At 41.3% G+C, this 24,133-nt stretch overlaps 2 protein-coding genes across 14 annotated transcripts in view; both read left to right on the forward strand.

Moving 5' to 3' along the window:
- The window catches only part of nav1a (neuron navigator 1a), a 109,169-nt gene extending 100,310 nt beyond the window's left edge, over positions 1-8,859 (forward strand). For 9 of the 11 annotated variants that reach the window (XM_027288496.1, XM_027288495.1, XM_027288499.1 and 6 more), the window contains 16 exons: positions 270-378; positions 488-609; positions 770-778; positions 1,811-1,995; positions 2,079-2,241; positions 2,345-2,543; positions 2,649-2,737; positions 2,843-2,941; positions 3,059-3,230; positions 3,809-4,074; positions 4,174-4,325; positions 4,413-4,484; positions 4,577-4,782; positions 4,868-4,986; positions 5,096-5,284; positions 6,240-8,859. In XM_027288496.1, coding sequence (XP_027144297.1) covers positions 270-378; positions 488-609; positions 770-778; positions 1,811-1,995; positions 2,079-2,241; positions 2,345-2,543; positions 2,649-2,737; positions 2,843-2,941; positions 3,059-3,230; positions 3,809-4,074; positions 4,174-4,325; positions 4,413-4,484; positions 4,577-4,782; positions 4,868-4,986; positions 5,096-5,284; positions 6,240-6,335 — 2,247 coding nt within the window. In that variant the 3' untranslated portion in view covers positions 6,336-8,859. The remainder of the gene's footprint in view (positions 1-269; positions 379-487; positions 610-769; positions 779-1,810; positions 1,996-2,078; positions 2,242-2,344; positions 2,544-2,648; positions 2,738-2,842; positions 2,942-3,058; positions 3,231-3,808; positions 4,075-4,173; positions 4,326-4,412; positions 4,485-4,576; positions 4,783-4,867; positions 4,987-5,095; positions 5,285-6,239) is intronic. The other 2 variants (XM_027288498.1, XM_027288501.1) reach the window with 1 other exon arrangement.
- Positions 8,860-9,214: 355 nt separating this feature from the next.
- mybpha (myosin binding protein Ha) overlaps positions 9,215-24,133 on the forward strand; it is a 19,958-nt gene continuing 5,039 nt past the window's right edge. Inside the window, exons 1-10 of one of the 3 annotated variants that reach the window (XM_010748729.3) lie at positions 9,215-9,502; positions 11,192-11,266; positions 11,549-11,614; positions 12,168-12,302; positions 12,724-12,891; positions 16,284-16,372; positions 16,492-16,687; positions 17,091-17,230; positions 18,111-18,270; positions 20,382-20,518. In XM_010748729.3, coding sequence (XP_010747031.3) covers positions 9,253-9,502; positions 11,192-11,266; positions 11,549-11,614; positions 12,168-12,302; positions 12,724-12,891; positions 16,284-16,372; positions 16,492-16,687; positions 17,091-17,230; positions 18,111-18,270; positions 20,382-20,518 — 1,416 coding nt within the window. In that variant the 5' untranslated portion in view covers positions 9,215-9,252. The remainder of the gene's footprint in view (positions 9,503-11,191; positions 11,267-11,548; positions 11,615-12,167; positions 12,303-12,723; positions 12,892-16,283; positions 16,373-16,491; positions 16,688-17,090; positions 17,231-18,110; positions 18,271-20,381; positions 20,519-24,133) is intronic. The other 2 variants (XM_019267480.2, XM_019267481.2) reach the window with 2 other exon arrangements.

A 24,133-nucleotide genomic window follows, 5' to 3' on the forward strand; every position in this document is an offset into this window, starting at 1 on the left:
TACAATGTAAGAATAAAAGAGATGGAGTAACAGTGAATATAGAACAATATGAATAAAGTAATGATTGACTGATCTATTAAATCCTTCAACAACTAATACGATGTCCATTTTTTTCATCACTGTCTATTACCAGAAGCATTTTCTGAGCTGTCCTATAAAGACGACCTCATTAGCTGTATAATGTAAATACACAACTTTGGTGAAGTCTGAGTTTAGCAAATTGATCTGTCCCAGCACAACTCACTGACATGTATCAAATGTTTGTGTAGGACACAGAGCTGATGGACCTGAGGGAGACCATCGAAGCACTAAGGGCCAAGAATGAAGAAGCCCATGCTGTCATACACGGGGCCTTAAACAATCCAGATAACATGAAAGGTATGGAGAACGGCTAGTTGGTCTTTCTGTTTTTCTTCTGCCTCTCTGCACGTCTGCCTGTGTTTCTGCACATTTGCCTCTTTTGATGTTGACTTTTCTCGTTAACCAGACATGCAAATCCGACGCCAGAATTCATGTGAGAGCATCTCCAGCCTCAATAGCCTGACCAGTATGTCGAGTCTGGGCAGCTTGAAAGACCAAGATGCTAAGAAGAAGAAGAAAAAGAGCTGGGTAAGAACACACCCTGCATGCAGGGGAATGTTTAACTTTCACAACCTGGTGTTTGTCAATGCTCAGTTCATTCTCCGCAGTGATGATGACATAGTAGCATGATAACAGCAAGTGTGACCAGTCTCTCCCTCCTCTGTGTTGTGTTATTTTTCTGTTTTAGGTCTTTGAGGTGAGTGCAGTCATTGTGTCCCTATAAAGCCTCTATAATTTTCTGCCATACAGCATGATGGACCATCTAAAACTGCAAAGCTATTCTCAAGTACCCTCCATCTCTGCTCATTGACCTCTTAAACTACTGATTGGCTGCCTGTTCTGTGAATATTAGATTTGAATGGATAGCTGTAATTCAGTTAAAGTGGCAATCAGCAGACATGATGTCCCATAAACAGTGCAGTTCCCAGTTCAATCATCAGAGTTTATTAAATGTCATTTTCAGTTATGTTTCTACTCATTTACACCATGTGTTATTGTGTATTTGGTCCTTCAGTAAAATGTTCTACAGCCTTACTAAGTAACCCTGACTCACTGAGCAGCTGGGTACCACATCTGCAAAAACATGCACCGACTATAACTTTGACCTTAAAGCTTCAAAGGCTAAAAGGAATGTAAAGCTTAAAGGAATAGTTTGTCACCCTGAGAAATATGTTTATTTGCTTTCTTATTGAAAGTCGATGCCATGCTCATGTCTGTTCCTTAAATATGAGGCTACCATCAACAGCGTGTTGGCTTAGCTTAGCAGAAAGACTATAAATACGGGGGAAACAGCTAGCCTGGTCCAGTCTAAAGTTAACAAAATTTGCAAAAAGCACCTGTAAATGTTATAGCTCATCTGTTGGGTCCATATAAAAAATGAAAATCTAGATGAAAATGAGTCTGTGCTGGTTGCCTGGCATCTTCATGGTGACAAGAGGACACCAGGAAGTGTGTTACTGAGCTTTAGGGTTTCAGTCATTATGCTAAGCTAAGCTAATTGCCTGTTGGGTGCAGCTTCATATTTAACAGACATATATGATAAAAGGTGTCGATCCTTTCATCTCATCAATAAAGCAGATAAGTGTTTACCAAGATGACAATCCATTCCTTTAATGTTTAGCATGTGTCAAATTAACAATCCTAACACCAGCTTCTTCTTTTTTTCCTCTCTCACTAATAAATTCACTGAGTGTTTGTTCAACTGCCTGTCTCTCCTTCCCCTGTGTAGCTGAGGAGCTCCTTCAACAAGGCATTCAGCATTAAAAAAGGCTCCAAAACATACTCAGACATTGAGGAAATCGCCACGCCTGACTCCTCAGCTCCCAACTCCCCAAAGATGCTTCATGAGGGCATGGAAGGAGGAGAAAACCAGCCCTCATGCCTCCAAACCTCAGCCTCTGCCACCTCCTCTGTGTGAGTACACAAACACCTTGCTCACTGGTGAGTTAAGCTTTCATGGATGTCTGGCCCTGATAATTGCGTCTTATCCCCTCCAGGATCATGGAGACTACAGAAGAGGGAGACAATGAGGAAACGGCGGTATCAGACCTACGCTCAGAACTCTGGGTGAAAGAGAGAGAACTGACAGACATCCGCTTGGAGGCCTTAAGCTCCGCACATCAGCTGGAGCAGCTCAGAGAAGCCATGAACAGCATGCAGGTTTGTTTTTCCTCTGTGTGTATGTTCAGTTATACTTAAGTATACATTTATTTTGTGTTAATATAACTTGAATTTAAAGTTTTTTACCCTGCCTGTGCCCCAGTCAACGGTGGAGAACCTGAAGGCGGAGAATGACCATTTGAAAACAGGAAGTCAGCCCTGTCTTCCTGGCTCTGGTCCCACGTCTTCCACTTCCCAGCCTTCAGGCCTGGCCTCTCTCCTGGGGCCCTCATTGAGGCAGCCGATGAGTATGTCCCTCACGAAGTCCTTCAGTCTCAGTCTGAATGACTGTAAAGATCCAGGTAAGAGACAAACATAGAATTTCATCTCTTACACACATTCAGAGTATGTACACAAGCTATATTTCTGTACTCCGCTCATCCCTTTGTTGTTCTTCACTCTTTCAGACGTGCCTCCAGTTGACATGTTAAGTGTGTCTTCCCAGCTGGATGAGGTGTGTGCACGATTGTTGGTCCGCATTGGAGATCAAGTAGAGGTAAACACAGAACTCCTTTAATTACTACAATATAAAGCAATATCAACAGGTTTAAATCAAACCGCTCTGTGACTGTGCACTCTTTCCCTTGCTCTGCCTCTGTAGGGCAGTAAGCAGCAGCAGGACTATTACCTGGGCTCAGTGCTGGTCAGTGCAAGAACCAACTGGGCCTGTCTCGACTCTCTTATAGCTAAAACCTTCAAGGTAAGTCAATGAATGCTTGTTCTCTTTCACTGTGTGGACATTAGTGTTCCTAACAAATAGAATAGTTCTGATTTGATAAATCCGGTCCTTACTTATTTTCTTTTTTGTTTTCACCAGGACTACTTAGCTCAAGTGGACCCGACAGCCAGCCTGGGTCTGTCCTGTGATTCGCTGCACATGTACCAGCTGACCCAGGGAGGACAGAGGGTGATAGGAGGGGACAAACCTCAAGCCTCACCTTATCACTGTGTTGGCAGTGGATCAGCTCAAATATTTGTCACATTGAAAGGTTAGTGAGCATCCTGGACTGATAATAAAAAAATAAAAAACACTTGTAGTTTTACGCCTAAAATAGTCGGCAAACGTTTTCACTGCGATTGATTTCCTATTTTCTAAGCAGCCATTCGTCTCAGTTAATTGCAGTACTCTGTAAAACCCACTAGATGGACATTGTCTAAACTGAACATTTTCTTCTTCTAAAGATGTTCCTGTTTGCCAGCCAAGCCTGAAATGTTGAATGTCAGAGTGCCCACGAATGCACAAATATAGAGTTTTCAAATCCAAGTCCCTGTTCATCTCTGCACATAAAAAAATAAAAGCAAATGTTAATGATAGATGTACTGTCTCCATCAAGCAAGATTAATTTTAATTTTTCCACTGTACATTAATGGACAGAAACCAGTTTATGTCTAGATGTTATTTTAAAAAGGAACATTTAAAAAGTAATTTTATGTTTTTTTATTTCATGTAAAGTATCTGTAACTTGTAAAAATCAACATCAATGTTTCACATACTGTATTTACAAATAATTAATTATAAATAGTACTCTAATACTCCTCTATCTCCCTGGTGTCTACCTCTCTCCAGGTCTCAGAGAAAAAAGTGTCGACTCACTGGTGTTTGAGACAATGATCCCTAAGCCGATGATGCAGCATTACATCAGCTTGCTGCTAAAGCACAGACGTCTGGTTCTGTCTGGGCCCAGTGGGACGGGAAAGACTTATCTGGCTCAGCGTCTCGCCCACTACCTCTTGCAGCGCAGCCGGACTGACTCATCCGAGGCTGACCGTGAGACGTGCGTCCTGGGACGCAGTGCAGCCATCACCTTCAACATGCATCGCCAGTCACAGAAGGTGACAACATGACTTAGGACTTCTTGCTTTTTCCACACACATATGAATTTGGGTTTTATAATGCAGATAATTTAAATTCATCTTTCTCGGCTTTCACAGGAGTTGCAGTTATATCTTTCCGATCTAGCAAACCAGATTGACAGAGAGAGTGGAGGAGAACTGCCACTGGTTGTTATTATAGATGACATTAGTGACTCAGCAGCCATCACTGAGCTTGTTAACGGAGCACTCACCTGCAAGTATCACAAATGGTGAGTCACTTCAAACACTTGGTGGTATTTCACTAAGAAGTTAAAATAGGTTTCGGAAGTGCTAAATTTCCTCTGTTGATGTTTCAGCCCCTACATCATTGGAACAACCAATCAGCCTGTGAAGATGTCATCCAATCACGGACTGCATCTTAGCTTCAGGTGAGCACAAAATGTTTACAATGCTCTTACTTTACACTATTAATTACAAAATAAAATGTAATGTAATTTTTTTTTTTTATATATGACCACAGAATGGTGATGTTCTCCAACAATGTGGAACCAGCTAACGGGTTCCTGTTGAGGTACCTGCACCGTAAAGCTGTGGAAGCCTACCAGGGGAAAGAGCAGGACTCAGCCCGCCACCAGGCTCTCCTTCAGGTACTGGACTGGGTACCTCAGCTCTGGTACCACCTCCACGCTTTCCTCGAGAAACACAGCACTTCAGACTTCCTCATAGGTGAGAGATGTCGGACACACGGTTGGGAAATGGGGAGATTGGATCTGGGACAGGAAATATTAACATGAAATGTTACCTCCCTCAGGTCCCTGCTTCTTCCTGTCATGCCCAGTATCTGTGGAAGAGTTCAGGCAGTGGTTCATTGACCTGTGGAACCACTCCATCATACCATACCTGCAGGAGGGAGCCAAAGACGGCATCAAGGTGAACACACACTCACACAGACATCCTTCACTGTGTAGCGACAAGAAGCTCATTCCTTTATATCATCACCTGTTGTTTTAAAATATATTTATATTATCTTTTCTCTCAGGTGCATGGGCACAAGGCAGTATGGGAGGATCCAGTGGAATGGGTGAGAGGAACTCTCCCTTGGCCCAATGCACAGCAGGACCAGTCCAGGCTCTTTCACCTACCTCCCCCCAGCATAGGTCCACCCAGTGAGGAGAAGAAGCCCCCCAAAGATACACCTCCACCCAGCACACTGGAGTCAGACCCACTGGTAAGAGTACAGGTTTCTGTTAAGATGCGACTAATAAAAGGCACACATGGGTGTGTGGTTTGTTGTCATTTAATCGGTGTATCAACAGAAAGTTACAACTTTTGTGTAGATAGAAAAAAGGGGTTAAGTTGTTGCTGCTGCAAATTTGAGTGTTTGTGCTTCTGTAGTATGTTTTTAAGGTGTTCCTGTTATTTGGGTCAAAAGGAAATAGAAGAGGAAGATGGAAATTTTATATAAATACCCACAGCGCCTGATGTATAACCGCAGACTGACCACTTTCAAATCACGAGTTTCTAAAAAATTTAATAAATCAATAAGTCTGCAGCACTGTTTTATGAAACCGCATAAATACATGCTTGCAATTCCAAAAATCTGTTCTTCAACCAGTATATAAGGTTCAGCAGTATATAAATAACACACAACACATTAATAGGTAGGGTTAATAATTCATCCGATCTTGTTTAGCAGCAGTTTATACAAGTCAAAAACAGTCTTAATACCCTGCTAATCAAAAGAATTGTGTGTGACATTTATTTGCATCAAGCTTGGTAAATATCCCTAAATAATAATGCAAAAATGCCAAACACTGACTGGTGCCAGCCCCTTAAATGTGGAAGATTTACCACTTCTCTCTATTTATTTTGTTGTGGAGTGTTGTTTGGGCAATACAATAAAATTTTTTATGATCAGTTTTCACTATTTTATGACATTTCTTAAGCCAAATAATTATCTAATACTCTATACTAGAATTGTTGATGTTAACAGACCAGAAAAGTAGTAGTAGTAGTAGTAGTAGTAGTAGTAGTAGCCTTAATACTTAATACTCTCCATTTGTGAGATGCATTTCAAGAAATATTTAATGTATGCCAAGCTAAATCTAACCCTGTAAAACTGAATGTGTCTGTAAATCTGCAGTTTAACTAACTCTGCCTCTCTTTCCCCTCCTCCTACCCAGATGGCCATGCTGCTGAAGCTTCAGGAGTCGGCCAACTACATCGAGTCTCCAGAGCGTGAGGGCTGTCTGGATCCAACTCTGCAGGCTACGCTTTGAGGATAACATGAGATTGTCAGTCAAGCTATGGAACTATGGACTCTCTATTAGGGCTGACACGGCGAGTGCAGTCCCAATGAGACTTTAAAGACAATATTATCTTTATTGTGTGCTCAGTGAGCAGCTAAAAAGCTAAATGTAAAGGATCTACAGAGATAGAGTGATTATGGACGAAGGGTTTGCTCTGCCCTGCTATCAGAACTTTGAAAAGACTATTAAACTGCTTTCATAGGAAATTGTGATGATCGTGTCAGGGAAAGACACCGACTTGTCTCTTCTCTGCCCTTAATTTGTTCCCAATGGGTTGTTGTTGAATCTGCAAGTGCATGGTAACCGGAATAGTATGATGCAAAATATTACCTATAATCTTATTGATCAAGACCCATTCTTTTGTTTTTGATTTTTTAACTGCCACAACTTTCTCCACGACTATTGGTGCTTAATGTACTGGGGTATGTTTTTGAGGGTGCATGTTTCATTTCACAAAGAAATTCAGAAGTAACTCTGATTTCCTCAAAAGTAGGATCGTCACTCGACAACAGCCAAAAATGCACTTTATTTTCTACTTGTGGTAATTGGATTTTAGGAGGCTGTGTGTATCAAAGGCGTTGGGATCAGTTTGGCCAAATCATGCAGTTCGTCAGTAATTCCACTAGATGGCAGTATCTACCTTTTCTTGCCTCTCCTGGTGAGCTTTCCGACTTATCAAAGGTGCTCAGTATAGAATATAACACACTATTAAAAAGGCCTTGAATGTTTTTGCTTTTCAGTTCAGCTATTGCGTCATCCATGGATTGAATATCAGAAGCAGTGAAGCTATAAGAGTAACATGCATGGGTGAAAGATGGTTTTAGGGTCAGAACAGCGGCATCGTCAAACGACTAAGAAACCACTGGTTTCCTCCAGTAATATCCTGATATCATGACCACAGAAACAGACACTGCTCAACATACTGTATTATAAACAGAAAAAAACCTGCTTGTTTATCTAGTCTGCCCAAACGGCCTACCATTTCTGGCTCTGCTTGCATATATCCTGTATTTAGATATCAGTTTTAAACACACGAAATTCTCTTGTGATAGACGAGGATACAGCTTTGAAAATCTTGATTTTGTAGGATTTTATACTGAGTCATCTTCAACCATCATCTGTACACAGCAACCACCACCTATGTATCTTTAACATGCCATATCAGACTGTGGGGCGAGCTGACCTACCTATCTCATTTACTCACAGGAAGGGAAGAGGAGAACATCAGTAAAATAAACTGCCATCAAGTGATACGTATCTGTGCAACAAAAAAAAACAAAAAAACATTTCCTTCCTCATTACATTTGCTCTTTATATCTTTGATAACATACTGTACCTTTTGTCAAACTGTAAAAATCAGTCCTTCTCACATTTAGAGTAAGGGCTGTGAGTAAGAATGATTGAAACTCATTTATAAGTGGCTTCCTCCTGTTGCTTTCCTTCATTTGTTTGCACATAATATATGTTAGAGTACTAGATTACAGAAAGTATTTATTGCTCACATCTTGACTGTTCTTGTGATGAAGGACAAAAGCGTAAAGAGACATGTAATCGGAGGAAACTGTCAGTAGTAGAGATATTCTTAAACCTCTCAGCCATGTGCCCCTTGACCCTGAAGTACCTCAGACTGCCGTATTCTGTCCAGATGTTCCTCTACTTCCCAAAACAGGGTGCTGGTGTGAAGTAGAGACATGATGCCTAAGTCTATCTGTGCCTGAAACACAATTTGGCCTAAAGCTGCCTTCGAGCTGCTTTAATTTTACTACACGGAGGCCTCAATTTAGAGGAAAAGTCATCAGTTCCTCTCACCTACTCTGATGTCACTTTAATGTCATCACCTTGATGCCCAGATTCAGGTGGATAGTTTTGGCTGGTGGTCACGGTGATAAACTGATAGTTTAGACAATGTGGGTGTCAGCTAACTCAGCAATCAATACGAATGTTTATCATGACTGGGCTTAAACTTGCTTGTGAAAGACTTGACATCTTTGAGGAGTTGCCTGAGAGTTGGGAGCAGTGTAAGAACAGATACTAGCCTGGAGATGTAATGTTGATCCCTGGTGTGTGTTTCCCCAAAGTTTTGTTTCATTGGACCTACCACGCTTAACCTTATCATGGGAGGGATTTTTAATAACTGGATATCTTCCTCTTTTCATGTTGTTTTTAAGAGCAGACATTTGTTTTTTCTTATGCAAATATTTGTAAAGGTTTCTTTCTCTTTTGTACATGACATCACTATTGTAAACACTGTAAATAATCAGTGCATCTGCGACAACAATCACTTAAATGTGTAAAGATCTAAGAGAAGGCATGGCCCTGTATGCAGAAAACTGACGTCCTTGGTGGTTTTATTGTCTTCCTCAAGTAGGAAGGAGCACTTGGCTTAAAAGAGGGCCTAATAATGGTTGTATGGTATGTCTCTATAACCACATCAAATCCCATATGTCTAACATTGAGCAATGGACACAATAAAGTCATGCCATTCTTCACATCACTACCTGTCTGTTTGCATTGTTGTCCACTAGAGGGCGCTGTTACTACTGTATATAATGATTTATCAGGCTGTATGACCATTACAATTAATTCTGTGGTGCTTTTTGTCTTGTTAAAAGTTAATTGGTTACTTAAATGTGGGTTTAATTTATTGAACAGTAATTTTTTTTTTTTTTTAAATAACTCAGGATTTGTCCTGCTTGTGTAGGCTACAGGTCCTAACAGAGAAGAAGATGTGACTGAAGTGGGGAACTGGGGGTATATATCTATGGTGGGGGGTATTAAAGTCAGGGAATGGGTGGAGTTGTCTATCCCACCAACCCTCCCTCTATATATATATTACCTAAGACCCTCCTGGCTTCTTCATCCAGAGGACTGGCTGTCTGTTAGCACGATGCCAGGCAAACCCGCCCCCATCAAGAAGGCTCCAGCCAAGAAGGCTGCAGAGAAGGCACCTGAACCCGCCCCGGAGCCTGAACCCGCTCCCGTGGAGGCTCCACCTGCAGAAGCAACACCTGCGGAAGCAACACCTGCGGAAGCCGCTCCCGCTGAGGCACCGGCCGAGGTAGCTCCCGCGGCCGAGGGAGAGGCAGCCCCCGCCGCCCCAGCAGAGGAAACCCCCGCTGCTGAAGGAAGCCCTGCAGGTACCTGAAGGCATCTTAAAAATAAGTAATAGAGTTGGGGTAATAATAATGTGAGTACACAGAAATATTGTTGCGAGCTGTGGTATAAATCTCATTAAAGTTAAAATATCATTTAAAATTTTGTTAATTTAACGGACATTTTGGAGGCTGTTGTTAATGTGTGCTGCTGCGGCCTTATATTGTTTCTTTTATTTTGTCCACTCCATTTCTGTCAGTAATGGTAATAGCAGAATGGAGTTGAATCAACACCTCTCTAACAATCTTCATGAAGGCTGCATTAGTTTTAGTTAGGTCTACATAATACTTAGAGAAACATTTGTTAAAAGAGGTCCGTTTAACTTTAACTGATCTTCCTCTTCTTTGCTGTACCATTAGTACAGTGGTAATATGCTGAGTCAGCTTGCCTCCTATAATTTAAAGCCTGTAACATCCAGCAGAGTTAAAGTTCAATGCTGGGTATGAATTAGAAATTCCACAATAGTAATTTATCCTCCTCTTTACTGGAAACTAAAAATAGGTGAGTGCAATGTACTAACACATGATCACTGAACTAAACTAATCTGTAGTACATTCACTCCTCGTGTTCACCTCCAACTCACTGCATAAGAAGCAAAGGAGACACCAGCCTGAAACATGGGCTGCAGCAACTGTAACACCGCTCACTCTTAAACTGTTAACCTGTTGAAATGATGATTCAAAACACAGCTGTTATTCCTGGCGGAACAGTAAAACTTTAATCATCTCTAATGTCTTAAGTTACAGTATAAAACTGACTGTGTGGACTCATGAGGGTACTTTCTACATTATCTAACCATTTATTCTTGGGTCAGTTATGTTGATCTCTTCAGCTGCCAACATGTATCTAACATCTAATACACTTGCTGCTGCTGATGGTAAATTACATTGTGATTATTAATGACCATATTCTGGCTGGTTATTTCAGTTCATTTATATTATTTAGCCATTGTTGAAGTCCCTACATTCTGCAGAAACAGGAGAAGTAACTGCACAAAATGCATTGGACCTATATGATGGTTAAATAGCTGGACCCACCAGTGATATCTACGTCACCACCCAGGTATTGGATATCCCAGAGACAAACCTGTTACAACTTCTCTAACTTGCATATTCCAGACCTTGGTTGGTAAAGTACATCAGTGGTGGATGTAGTCCAGTGCCTTTCTGCTTGCTAACCTCAATATGTAACCCCTAACTTCAGCGGATGCCCCAGCCACTGAGGAAGCAGCCGATGTAACAGTTCCGACTGAGGGTAAACAGAAACCGAGGGTGGTCCACACACAAGCTGTAATGCATGATGTGTGTATTTGTATCCCACTGTGCGAACACATGGTGTGTATGTTTCTTGTTCATGATTGGTTGTGTTTACTGGTACTTTAGTTTGCAAAGTTTTTGAGGTTTCTCTTTGTGGATATGTCATAATGGTCTTCCGTTGTGTGCAGATGTCTTACACTGTCTCCAAAATGTGTCCAGGAGTCAGTTTTTGGGGTCATAAAACCATCTGTTCTTGTCACTGTGAACACACAAAGCTTTGTCACCGACTGCTCTGTCCTGCTGCTTGCTTCATTGGCGTGTTTCTTGATCAAATTATCTTGAAACTGATTTATTCTCTGCATGTAATGGCATAATGTAAGTCACTAATTGGCTTTCCTAATGGCATTTTAACACTAGCTGCTACACCCGCTGCTGAAGACGGTGCCGCTGCTCCTGCTATAGATGCTCCTGCTGCAGATGCTCCCGCCGATGGTAAAGATAAATCACCACACAGACAACAACGTTGCTACTCAACCATAAAATACACAAACAGCAAACAGTAATGACTGCTTTATTGAAAATCTCATCAAACGAGTGCTATCCATTATGCTTTTCCCCAGCTGTGACGACAAGTGGATTTCCTGATATCTTTTCCAGTGATTGGCAGCTTAAAATGTCACTAATGTGGAAAAGATACTCCGGATAATTAACGTGTCCTCATTGCTGGTGTTTGTTTCTAAAAACAACATTAACCTCCTGCTTGTTCAATGCTAGCTGCTCCAGCAGAAGCTGCCATAGTTGAGGAGCCGCCAAAAGCCCCCACGCCCCCGCCTCCTGCAGGTAACATGAACATTTAATTTACACTCTGCTGTTAGCTTGGTCCTGCTTTAAACACCCAGTCAAGGTCAATGATGAATGTTATTGCAGGGGACAAATTGAACCCCTCTCTTCTTAACCCAAAGATAGTCAGTCTACAATCATGTATGACAAAGAAAAGCATCAAATCATCACTTTCTAGAGGCTGGAAGCTGCAAATATTTTTGTTTTGAAAATATCTCTTTATTTTCTTTATTTCTTAGAGTTATTTATTTTAGCTGCTGAATTGTGGGGATTTGCTGCTTTTCTTTGTCTTATAAACTAATTGTACAGTATTTTGAGTTTTGGACAAAATGAATAAAATGAAATCTTAATGATTAATGATTTAATCAAGTCAATTATCTGGAGATTAATTATTAATGAAAATAATGTTAGTTGCAGCCTTACAAGTAATCATGTTGTAGAATGGAGAGACTAGAGTCATTATTCAGTTTTGTCTGTATTTTCAGTGTTAATCAGGTAATTTTACTGTCCATGTCAACTCTTAATTAATCAGCACTTTTTGAACGTCCTTCAGTCCCCACCAGTGCTCCTCTGGAAGTATCTGTGGAAGATGTGAACGAAAACAGCCTTACCATTAAATGGAAGGAACCAGAGACTATCGGAGACTCCGGCCTGGATGGATACACCATCGAGTACTGCAAGGATGGAAGTAAGAGTAATAACATACAGCGATGTTATGTGTGAGGCTGCACCTGTCCCTGAAGTGTCAGAGGGCAAATAGACTCATAGCTGGGTCCAGGCCGTATACGGCAGGCAGCATTTCACCGGCTGTCACTGTATCTCCTGCCACCACTTTTAGAAGCGCTCGTTTGCTCAGATGACAGCCTGTCTTCTGAGATTTCATTATGACAGCCAAAGTGTACTCTGAATGGGCAGATTGTTTGTAAACTTGTGTCGACAGGTGATAAACATCAACATGAACCATTAATGGATGTTTTACAGTTTTGAAATGAAAGAACATTTCAGGAAGAATGAGTGCTTAAAAATGAAGTCGCTTAATAATCCTTTAAACTGTCATGTATACTTCAAAGGGAAAATTGCACTAACACAAACTCTGGGTTTCCCTGCAGCATCAGACTGGGTTGTAGCTCAAGAGGAGCTGACCGCAGCTAACCGCTATTGCATCCAGAAGCTGACGACTGGTGACCTGCTGCATGTGCGCGTGGTGGCTGTAAACCCTGGTGGCCGTAGTGAACCTGGTGCACTTGCTGAGCCTGTGCCAATCCGCGAGATTGTCGGTAAGTAGCAACCAACATCATTTCCCAAACAGACCAAACTACAATTTATAAGCTAAACCATAGGAGATTCATGTATGAGACATGTGGGCCTGTACACAAGCGCAACTGTGTCCAAAAAATGTATAGATTTTTCCACACAAAAGCTTCACTTGATGAGCATTTTAGACTTTCAACTGTAAAAACTTTTAAGCTTTTAAAACGGGTCTCCATCTTCTTTATGAGGAGCTCCTTGATCGTTGTAACTTATGACCTATCCTTAAAATACTCATGTTACAGCCTCCGAGGTAGAGGTGGGATTAACTACGGGGGCCGCAGATGGGCTGCACAGATGTGTGTACATAAATCCCACAAGTGCTGACAAGACCTTTCATTAGCTGTAAATCATCCTTTCACTTGTGTACACACCTTCACTCGTTACTGCACGTTTGACAAATAAGAAATATCAGAAGGTCAAGCACTCTTTTCTACTTGGATGTTTCTTTTCTTGAATGGACAGTAACAACTCATAATATTTATTTATGTCGTGCTTAGTAAAAGTAACTATTAAATGCTTTACAAACATGAAACATAAAACAATATAAAATATTAAGATGAACTGAACATTGAAAATAGTTATTTAGTTATTTAGTGCTTATACACCAATATACTGTATAAATACGGAGATAGGACATTACTTTCTTTGTTAATGAATTTATTGACAGTTAAACTGTTTAACTGCAGAACTGATTGCTTCACTGCTGCACTTTGTAGTCTTCTGGCTACTGCTGCATCAATCTACAAGATGATTTAATAGACAGAAGACTGAGTCAGGAAAAGAAAAACATTTGACTAATGAGCCATCTGGGAGCCGTAATTTTTTACTGACTTCAGCCCAGTCAGTGTCACCTCACTGTCACTTACTTAAAATTTACAGCAGCGGCTCTTGAGCTGTCCTGTTGTCTGGCACAGGTAACACTGACTGATGAGCAATAAATAAACTTTGTATAATATAATAAGTTCTTACCAATTACAGTTTCATAGCTGTTGAATATTAGCCACACTAGCAAAGTGATGTGTTGGCCCACCACTTTAGTCCAGATTGAAATATCTCAGCAACTATTGAATTTGGTCCAGGTCTCCTCAGGATTAATGGTAATAATAAAAAAGTAATCTAGCTCTATTATCAGCCATGCTACAATGCTAAACTAAGATGGTACACAATCAAAAGCATTATTGTGTCATTGTGAGCATGCTTATGTTAGCATTCATCTCCACTGGTGTACTGAAATACAGCAATGTTTTGGTTTTGATACCAAAACAATACTTTTGTGATAAATATAGCAGTAATATAGCATGTTTTTGTATAAAATTTAATTTCAGAAAGCAAGCCTTCTCTTTCTCAAGGTAAATAAAGCAGTCATACAAGAATTCTGCTTAAATGCAGTCTACATAAAACTTACTTAAATCATTTATATAAAACTATTCATCATTTACATCAGCAACTATCTGATCTGAGAATAAGTAAACACAATTCAGCAAATCTGACCAGGCATTCAGTGCCAGCTTGTCCTGCTCTATCATACATCTCATCTTTCCAATGAGGCTTTTGTTTTATTGGAATAAACTGTCGTTATTAACGTTTTGGTTATCCTCATTATTATGCCCGTTTAAAACTTAGAGAGTAAAAATACCACAATAGATACTAACAGAAACGTGAAAAAAAATGTGTTAAAGTGACATTTTCACCCCTGTCTTTGTTTGTTTAAACTGACTTTGGTTTTGTTACTGGAGCTGTGAGTTTCCATCAGCACTCATACTGATCACATTAACGTGTAGTGTAGACCTGAGCTGACATGCCCCAGTTATCCACTTACTGTGCCTTAGCATGTTTCCTGTTCAGGGTACAAACTGCTATGGGAAACTTTAGCAGGGAAATGCTTCTAAGCAACCAGAACTACTGGTCAACTGAGGGAAGCGAAACATGAGCTTAATTGATGGATTGTGGAGGGCTTGTTGGGGGGGTAAATTCAGCTGTAAATTCACACACTGTCCTGACCAGACACCCATCGACATGTACAAGCTTCTGATAAAGACATGCTGTCCTACATATGCTGAAAGCCCCCCCCACAAAGACATTTTATCCAGAGACAAAGACAGATTACAGTTTGTTTACAAAAGGACTTTCTGGCTGCTCGATGCTGTAATGCCAACAACAGTTCTGTGCATTGGTGGGAAGTGTACTGATTAGCACGGATTACTTTTTGAGCCAAATCTGGAGGCAGACCTGATCCTCATGAGGAATGATGATTCCAGCAGCATGATCCCAGCCTGTGCAGCAGTGTTATGGTGACAAATGTTAGGATGAGGAGGATGAGACACACTGGGCAAGAAACCAGGTTAGATAGCAACAGAGGGAGGTGTGACAGCTACAAAAAGAAGGACAGGACAGGACAGCGGGATGATGAGGAGTTAGATGAGAGGTCAGAAATGTGAATGAGAGCAGCAGCTTGCTTGTTTCGTGTATCCTGTAAGCCCCAAGAGCTTTTGAGACATTTGCTGCTTATGCAGAAACATGCAAGGGATGCTGTTCCTGATATTTAGCACCAAGCCAAAATGAAACCATCCAGCATAGCTGCAGAGTCACAAAGTACCAACCACAGTGCAATTTAATCCATATTACTTTATTCGCAGCTAGAGCGGCAGTTATCGCACACGATTTGGTCGTTTACAGTTCCCAGGCTGTTTCTAGATGTGATGTTTGACCACTCCGGTCAGTTGAAAGTGGTGACATCTTCCTGCTGCTTCTTTGTGCATGACATGAGGGAACACGTGTCGGGGGTTATCCAAGTGTCTCGTCACCAAATCTATTTAAAGATCTGCTGGATGCGGGGGTCGTCCTCTTTTCCCTTTCTCTACCCAGATACTGTACTTCTCTCTCTTCTTTCATACACAGAAACTTTCCTTGTCTAGATTTTTTATCAGTAAGACTTTGACTTGGATCATCTGAAACACTCGAATCAAAAAATCTAATTAGTCTCAATTTTTTGTAGCTTATAAGAAACGTGTTTACGCTGAAACAATCTGTGTTTGTGATAGGTTTAGATCCTTGGACACTGTGTACTAACTTGGAGAGTTAATTTTAGCTCCCCCACTTCTTGTCAGCTTCTCCTGGCAGTGGCTGATATATTTAGGTCTTGTTGACCTGTCATCTTGAACATGCATGACCTCACTTTGAAGACACAAACAGGAAGTGCACATTTGTAAACTGGTAGGATGATTTATTCGATGTGCAGGTAAACTATATACTAAAATTTGCCAGCATATGCAAATAATCAGCTAATGACAATCGAAAACCGATAATGAATGAATGGCAGAAGATAAACGTGTAGATAAACAACTTTTTGTTTTTTCAGCCCGTCCCAAGATCCGCATGCCTCGTGCCCTCAGATCTCGCTGTGTCAAGCAGGTTGGCGAGCAGGTCAACTTGCTTATACCCTTCCTTGTAAGTCAGCACATACACTCACTATCTGTACAGCTCATGAATAACGTACACTTGGCAAACATTACACTTTATCTTGCATCCTCTCACCTCTTCTCTCTTTTTTCCCCCCAACTCATCAGGGAAAGCCCAAACCTGTGGTGTCCTGGCTTAAGGACGGTCAACCTTTGGATACAAAGAGGATCAACATCAGGAACAGTGACAAGGACAGCATCCTGTTTATCCGCACAACTCAGAGGGAGGACTCTGGCGTTTACGAGATGACCGTTAAAGTGGACAGCTTTGAAGACAAAGCCTCCGTCACCCTTCAAATTGTGGGTGAGTCACACATGTTTACATTCATATATATATATATATATATATGCATACACATGCATGGATACGCGTGCAACGTGTTGTGTGTATGTTGATATTTCCGACCTCCCCATTGAATCTGCTCAGCTGTTTGCACAGCTCACATGTTGATTTGTTCCTTGCGCCGACAGAAATTCAAAGCACTAGACAACATACATCACACCTCTAACAATGATGCCCTTTGACCTGAGAGTGTTAGACCCTGCTCTCAGCTGCTGCTGTTAAAATGTGTACAGGCATTACCATACAAATATACAGTCCACGTTTGATCTAACTTGGCTGGGAGCAGACCCCTCTCATGCTTTGAGCAGCACGCTGGCTATAGTTTTAATCCTTCATAAATACTTATGGTAATGTGTCTCCTCAGAGCTGCCCGGCCCTCCGGCCAGTGTGAAGCTGGTGGACACCTGGGGCTTCAACGCTGCTCTGGAATGGATCCCTCCCAAAGATAATGGCAACACAGAGATCACTGGATACTTGATCCAGAAGGCCGACAAGAAGACCGGGGTATGGCAGATTTTCACATACAAATACCAATCTCATTGTCTGACTGTTTAAAGTTGCAGACATAAGTCAGATGAATGGGAGTTAATGCGAATCCTGCCGTAGATACCAGTGTCTGATTTCTCCCATTGATTTTGACGGAGCCACACTAGACAGATGTAACACACATGATCAGGCCTGTCATGCTTTAATTATATTTCCATTTGTAACTGTGTTTACATTCTTTCATTCGCTGCACAGAAGCTCATATGGGAAAACATGAGCAGTATGTGTTGACCAAGTAGTTGCATCTTTGAAGAGTTGATTGTTATCAGAGCCTACACACGTAACCACCATAGATACGGTGAAACTGCGGAAGTAGAAGCTTTACACTCACAGTGCTGCAAATATAAAGCAGGAAAATGTGGAATTAAAAAATATTATTTTAAAGCAGCAGCTAAACATAGTATTTACATATTTAGGTATATGTAGTATCTAAACAACAGGTCATCTCCACTCAACTTTCTTTTATTTACAATCAGGAATTGAGGCTTAAATTGTCTCTTTTTTATGGTTCTGAAATGGATCTGGCAGATGTAAGAAGGTTCTGGTGCTAGGAATCACTGAAAAGACAAATATCATAACCTGTAATACAGCCAGAGACATAGGCGAGGACATATGTAATATAAATATTAACAGGTGTCCTAATCAATGAAAACAGAGATAGTGAAAGGTAGTGAAGAAGAATGGATCACAATGGCTATAAAAATTAAAAATCTACCTGGCAATCTGAGGACATCAGGCCAATGAAGCTCACTGGTAATAACCAGTGGTCATTACCAGATGTTATTGATTTCTATCAATGCTTTACTAAACTGGTGTTCTGACGTATCTCCACCTGTAGGACTGGTTCACTGTGTTGGAGAACTACCACAGGCTAACTGCAACCATCTCAGACCTCATCATGGGCAACTCGTACACCTTCAGAGTGTTCGCTCTGAACAAAGTGGGTATGAGCGAGAGCAGCGCTGTCACCAAGGCTGTGGCCACTATTCAGAAGACAGGTGACCTTCTTGATTAATTCCTTAATTGTTCTGAGGGTTTATTTGTTGATATAATAAAGAGTTTAGTGGCAGGACTTCAGCGCAAGTGGGTACTTATAGTTTATTGAGCTATGTCTTGAGTGTGTGTGTGTGTGTTTAAAGTGAAGACAAGGAGTGGAAATGGCCTTGGCACCACTTTAATCATAAGTGGGCTCTCTTGGCCAGCACTCAGCAACTACTGAAATATATTTTAAGAGGCTCCAACATTAAGACAGCTGGCAGAGTAAATGTTGCTCTTCCTCTGTGTGTGTGAGAGCGAGAGAGAGCGTGAGTGTGTGTGTGTGTGTGTACATGTTTCAGTGTGCTTACAGTTTTTTCCTAGGTTTGTCCCTGTGAGGAATGTCATTTGCAGGGCTCAACAATAGTTGCCATTTCAGGAAATTGGCAACTTATAGACAATAGAGACAGCAAACAACAAAATGTTCACTCCAAAATAAGTTAGATTTTATTACTGTTGCTGCAACCAAAATTGGAACCAGACAACACTGCACTGTGCGTTTACTGACGTGCACACCGGCACTTGTTTTAGAAACAATGGCAAAGTTCGACTAACCTGTCAACTCAAACAAATGTGCAATTTGATCACATTTTGTAAAAGTATTCAAAGCCAGTGACCTGCTGGATTCGGCTTTGAGGATTCTGTGAAGAGCACGATAACAGCTGCACTGCTAGTATTTTGCCTAGTTGCCAGCCTGGAAACAACTTTTACAAGTTAGTGTTGACCCTGTCATTTGGTTGTGCATGTCAGCACACTAAATCTGGTGGGATAAATTCTGACGTGGTCACATAGTTTAATATAGTTCTGATCGAGCATAACCCGACCTTAAGTCCTGCAAGCCTCAGTCCATTGAGAAAGATGAACTTTGACCATTTTATTAGTGTTACGTTTCCTTTTATAAACAGAAACAATAACGCTGACAACCAACAACGAAAGAACTCGGGGAAGACAGGAGGTAGTCAAAAAAGATATTTATTTTCCATTTTTAAAGGAAAAGGTGAACAACAAATGTAGGTTTGAAACATGTGGGGGGGAAGCAAGAACTGTGGGGGTTGTGCCAAACAAAATAACCAAAGTACAAAAAAATAGGGCCTGGGAGCAACAAAAAAAAGCAAACAAAAGGCCTGAGTATCTTGTCTACCAAAATATCTGAAAAGAATAAAAATACACCAGAGGCAACAACCCATAACCTAGTGAGATAACAATTACTTTCTGTGTGCACGGATGTACAGGGTACCCCAGCCTAGGGATAGCCCCAGGATATATTTTATTAGCATACACTGTATGGAGCAACAAAGTATGGTATGGAAAGCTGTTGGAGTCACATTGTTATGTTGACCTTTTGACCACTAGCTGTAATATGTTCACGTACAAGACGCTTGGCTGTCTTTATGACTCTTCTTAATAAGTAGAGATCAACTGGAAGTATGTAACAGACGTTTAATGCAAGACCAATGAAGATAGGAGATAGGTGGTGCTGCTGCTGGTGGAGTAAAGCCAATAGATGGAAGATGAAACCTCTCAGATTATCCTGAGAGACAGGGTGGTGATGTGAGATGAAGTGGTGGTGATGAAAGGTGAGGTGGTGGGTCATGTAATCCTGCAACTAATAGTCAGATTGACAGAAACACAGTGATATTTAAAGAGTGTCTTCTAAGAACTGGTTGCCTTGATGGTCGTGGGAGGAAAGATCATTGGTCAGAATTGTGAATGAAAGGCGTAGGAATGCGGACATGGTGAAGTAGATTGGAGCGAGAAAATAGAAAGAAGTCTCGACAGAAAGTAAATGAGAGATGAAATCTTCCTTACTGAGCTAAAACTTCATTACATTAGTTTAGCATTTAGCGTTGAACTGTCACATGCAGCCACTGTTCAGCAAAATCTGCATACAGTTGTTTTGCTTTCAGACAAACTTAGTTTGCTGCTTCTATGTATCACACATGGTGTAGCTGTTTGCGTATTTTTTTTACTGTACTATCAATAACTACTACTACTAGAAGTATTGCAGTTTTACATACATGACTACAACACGTAGTCAGTGGTGAGATCTTAACCTTGTTCCATGTGTTCACAGGTATTGACTACAAGCCTCCCGAGTATCAGGATCACGACTTCAGCGAGGCACCCAAGTTCACTACCATGCTCAGTGACCGTGCTGCCACCGTGGGTTATACCACCAAGCTGCTGTGTTCTGTTCGTGGATCCCCAAAGGTCAGACTGACACTCATATAGTATCTTATCTGCCTATGTTTTCCTTTTACCTGGTGGCTAATGCCAGTGGTTAGTGTTTTAACCTTTGATGCCCACTGCAGAAACATCTGGAATTAGGATGAATTTTATTTCCTTCCTCCACAAAATGTATTATTCTATTATTTATTTGTTCTTGCTGGGGAGCCTTAATAAATCATTTGAGTGTACGATATTCAACTTCAAATGAGGTATTAATGGCACCGCTATAAAGGTCTGCTGTAGAACTGAGGCATGGCTTACACTGGAATGTCCATGTGAAGTTTCAGTATGTCTCGCACTGTTCTTGGCGACTGCTGCTCCGGATAAACATATCTTTACAGTTGTCTGGCTGACGCAGACAGCTTAGATGGTAGGCCCTGCTGGAAACACAGTTGATAATGCGTCCTAGATGTCCTTGGTCTCTCTCACCAAGGACAGCAGCAGTTGGACAGTTTACACATGCCAGTGTAGTTGAGAAAATCAAACGGGAGCTGATGTAGGCTCACAGAGGGGCTTGTACAGGTGTTCATGGCAGGAGCAGCTGAAAAGGTCCAGAAACACTGGTTTGAATATTCGTAATGTGGCATGTGTGGACTATTTTCAGTGCTGTGAGTACAGTATGTCTGACATGCTGGCTCCTCAAAGAGATCTAAATAGATGCTTGTGTTTGAGAATAAGGACCCAGTTGCTGATTCACGCCCTGGACCTGAAATTAGGTTCTATAAACGTAGACCCCCTGTCTAAATGGGTCTTTCGTGCCCATCCCTGTGGAGCAGCAGACATTACTTCTGTAATCAGAGGAAGAGAGTCATGGCAGCTGTGTGAAAACATATCCACTGATTATCTGTAGAGGGGTGTATGGCAAGAGAGGAACTGAATATCTTGTTCATGCAGGAGACCCACGTACTCTGAACATGTACCCACTCTCTCTCATTATATAGAATGGAATATCTTTATTCATGTGGTCATTTAGGACAGTTATGGCCTTAGCATAAAAGCTGTTTTTGAGTCTGTTTGTGTGGGTTTTTAATGTCCTGTATCACCTGCCTGAGGGTAACTGTTATAGCTTGTATAAATTAAATTATCCCACACTTCAGCTGTAAGTACAGATCCCATTAAGAGCTGCTGAGGTGGTCCAGCAGAAAGGCATGTACTGTGATAAATTGTCCTGCTGTCTGATAAAGAGCTGTTACATATAGAGGCAGAGACTACACTGGGAGCTGAGAGAGAGAAGGGAGAGAGAATAGATAAGCAGTAAAGACAACGATAAGATGTATAGCCTTTTGTCCTGTCATGGCTAAGTGGAGATGTTGCTTTATCACAGAAGGTACTATTTTAGCCACCTACCCAGACTGCAGCACTGTTATCAGTGTGGCTGACATCCACACATGGATGTCCAAAGAGAGACATAAGATGGGACAGAAAGAGCAGATAAGATGAGTGGACGAATATACTTGTATTTATTTCTCTCTATCTGTTATGGCTTTCAATTAAACAAGACTGTGGCCTCTATTTTTATGTTGCCATGGCATGCAGTGTCACACCCTGCATACTGGTATTTTACTGGGGTGCATTAAGATAATTGCCTGCACCCATTTGATATCTTGGATATTCTCCATGCAACTCAGTGGGTGGTGAAGTATGGTAGAGGGTGTGGCAATGCCAATCCAGCAACATACTGCAATCTCAGTGACAAGAACGACGAATGAACATTTTGGTCACTTTATTTGGGGAGGTCTCATCCTAGTCTTTGGGTGCCTGCAGTCTAAATCAACTAAGTGTGTTGAAGGCAGCTGCATTTTGCCAGCTGACACAAGAATCTATTTTGCCAGGCTTAAAGTTTGTTGTTAGCGAACTAAAGAGTATTTCTTTAGTAAAAGAAGAGCAAAGTATGTAGTAGTTGTTGAGATATTTCAGTCTGGACCAAAGTGGTGGACAGACCTGCTGACTAACATTCTTGCCATCCATAGAGGAGTGCTGCTAGCATGGCTAAAGATGCATTACATCAAAATATATTTTTTTTTTTCTAAAAATAATGATGTCTTTGCAGACTGATTCCTTATCCCATGCACTGATGCAAACTATGATCTCAGCTTATTGGTGTATTTTGCCGACCAAACCAATCGGCGCGCTCTCTCTCGCAACCAGTCGCCCTGAACACGAGAACACGCTGAACAGAGTTTGCTCGCACTCGCGTTTTTTTAGAATGCGTGTGTTTGAGAATAAGGACCCAGTTGCTGATTCACGCCCTGGACCTGAAATTAGGTTCTATAAACGTAGACCCCCTGTCTAAATGGGTCTTTCGTGCCCATCCCTGGGGAGCAGCAGACATTACTCTGTAATCAGAGGAAGAGAGTCATGGCAGCTGTGTGAAAACATATCCACTATTACTGTAGAGGGTGTATGGCAAGAGAGGAACTGAATATCTTTGTTCATGCAGGAAACCACACGTACTGAACATGTACCCACTCTCTCTCATTATATAGAATGGAATATCTTTATTCATGTGGTCATTTAGGACAGTTTATGGCCTTAGCATAAAAGCTGTTTTTGGGGTCTGTTTGTGGGTTTTAATGTCCTGTATCACCTGCCTGAGGGTAACTGTTATAGCTTGTATAAATTAAATTATCCCACACTTCAGCTGTAAGTACAGATCCCATTAAGAGCTGCTGAGGTGGTCCAGCAGAAAGGCATGTACTGTGATAAATTGTCCTGCTGTCTGATAAAGAGCTGTTACATAGAGAGGCAGAGACACACTGGGAGCTGAGAGAGAGAAGAGAGAGAGAATAGATAAGCGAAAGACAACGATAAATGTATGGCCTTTTGTCCTGTCATGGCTAAGTGGAGATGTTGCTTTATCACAGAAGGTACTATTTTAGGCCACCTACCCAGACTGCAGCTGTTTATCAGTGTGGCTGACATCCACACATGGATGTCCAAGAGAGACATAGATGGGACAGAAAGAGCAGATAAGATGAGTGGACGAATATACTTGTAGTTATTTCTCTCTATCTGTTATGGCTTTCAATTAAACAAGACTGTGGCCTCTATTTTTATGTTGCCATGGCATGCAGTGTCACAACCCTGATACTGGTATTTTACTGGGGTGCATTAAGATAATTGCCTGCACCCATTTGATATCTTGGATATTCTCCATGCAACTCAGTGGGTGGTGAAGTATGGTAAAGGGTGTGGCAATGCCAATCCAGCAACATACTGCAATCTCAGTGACAAGAACGACGAATGAACATTTTGGTCACTTTATTTGGGGAGGTCTCCCCTAGTCTTTGGGTGCCTGCAGTCTAATCAACTAAGTGTGTTTGAAGGCAGCTGCATTTTGCCAGCTGACACAAGAATCTATTTTGCCAGGCTTAAAGTTTGTTGTTAGCGAACTAAAGAGTATTTCTTTAGTAAAAGAAGAGCAAAGTATGTAGTAGTTGTTGAGATATTTCAGTCTGGACCAAAGTGGTGGACAGACCTGCTGACTAACATTCTTGCCATCCATAGAGGAGTGCTGCTAGCATGGCTAAAGATGCATTACATCAAAATATATTTTTTTTTTTCTAAAAATAATGATGTCTTTGCAGACTGATTCCT

This window comes from Larimichthys crocea, chromosome XV (assembly GCF_000972845.2).
Source record: "Larimichthys crocea isolate SSNF chromosome XV, L_crocea_2.0, whole genome shotgun sequence".
Taxonomy (NCBI): domain Eukaryota; kingdom Metazoa; phylum Chordata; class Actinopteri; family Sciaenidae; genus Larimichthys; species Larimichthys crocea.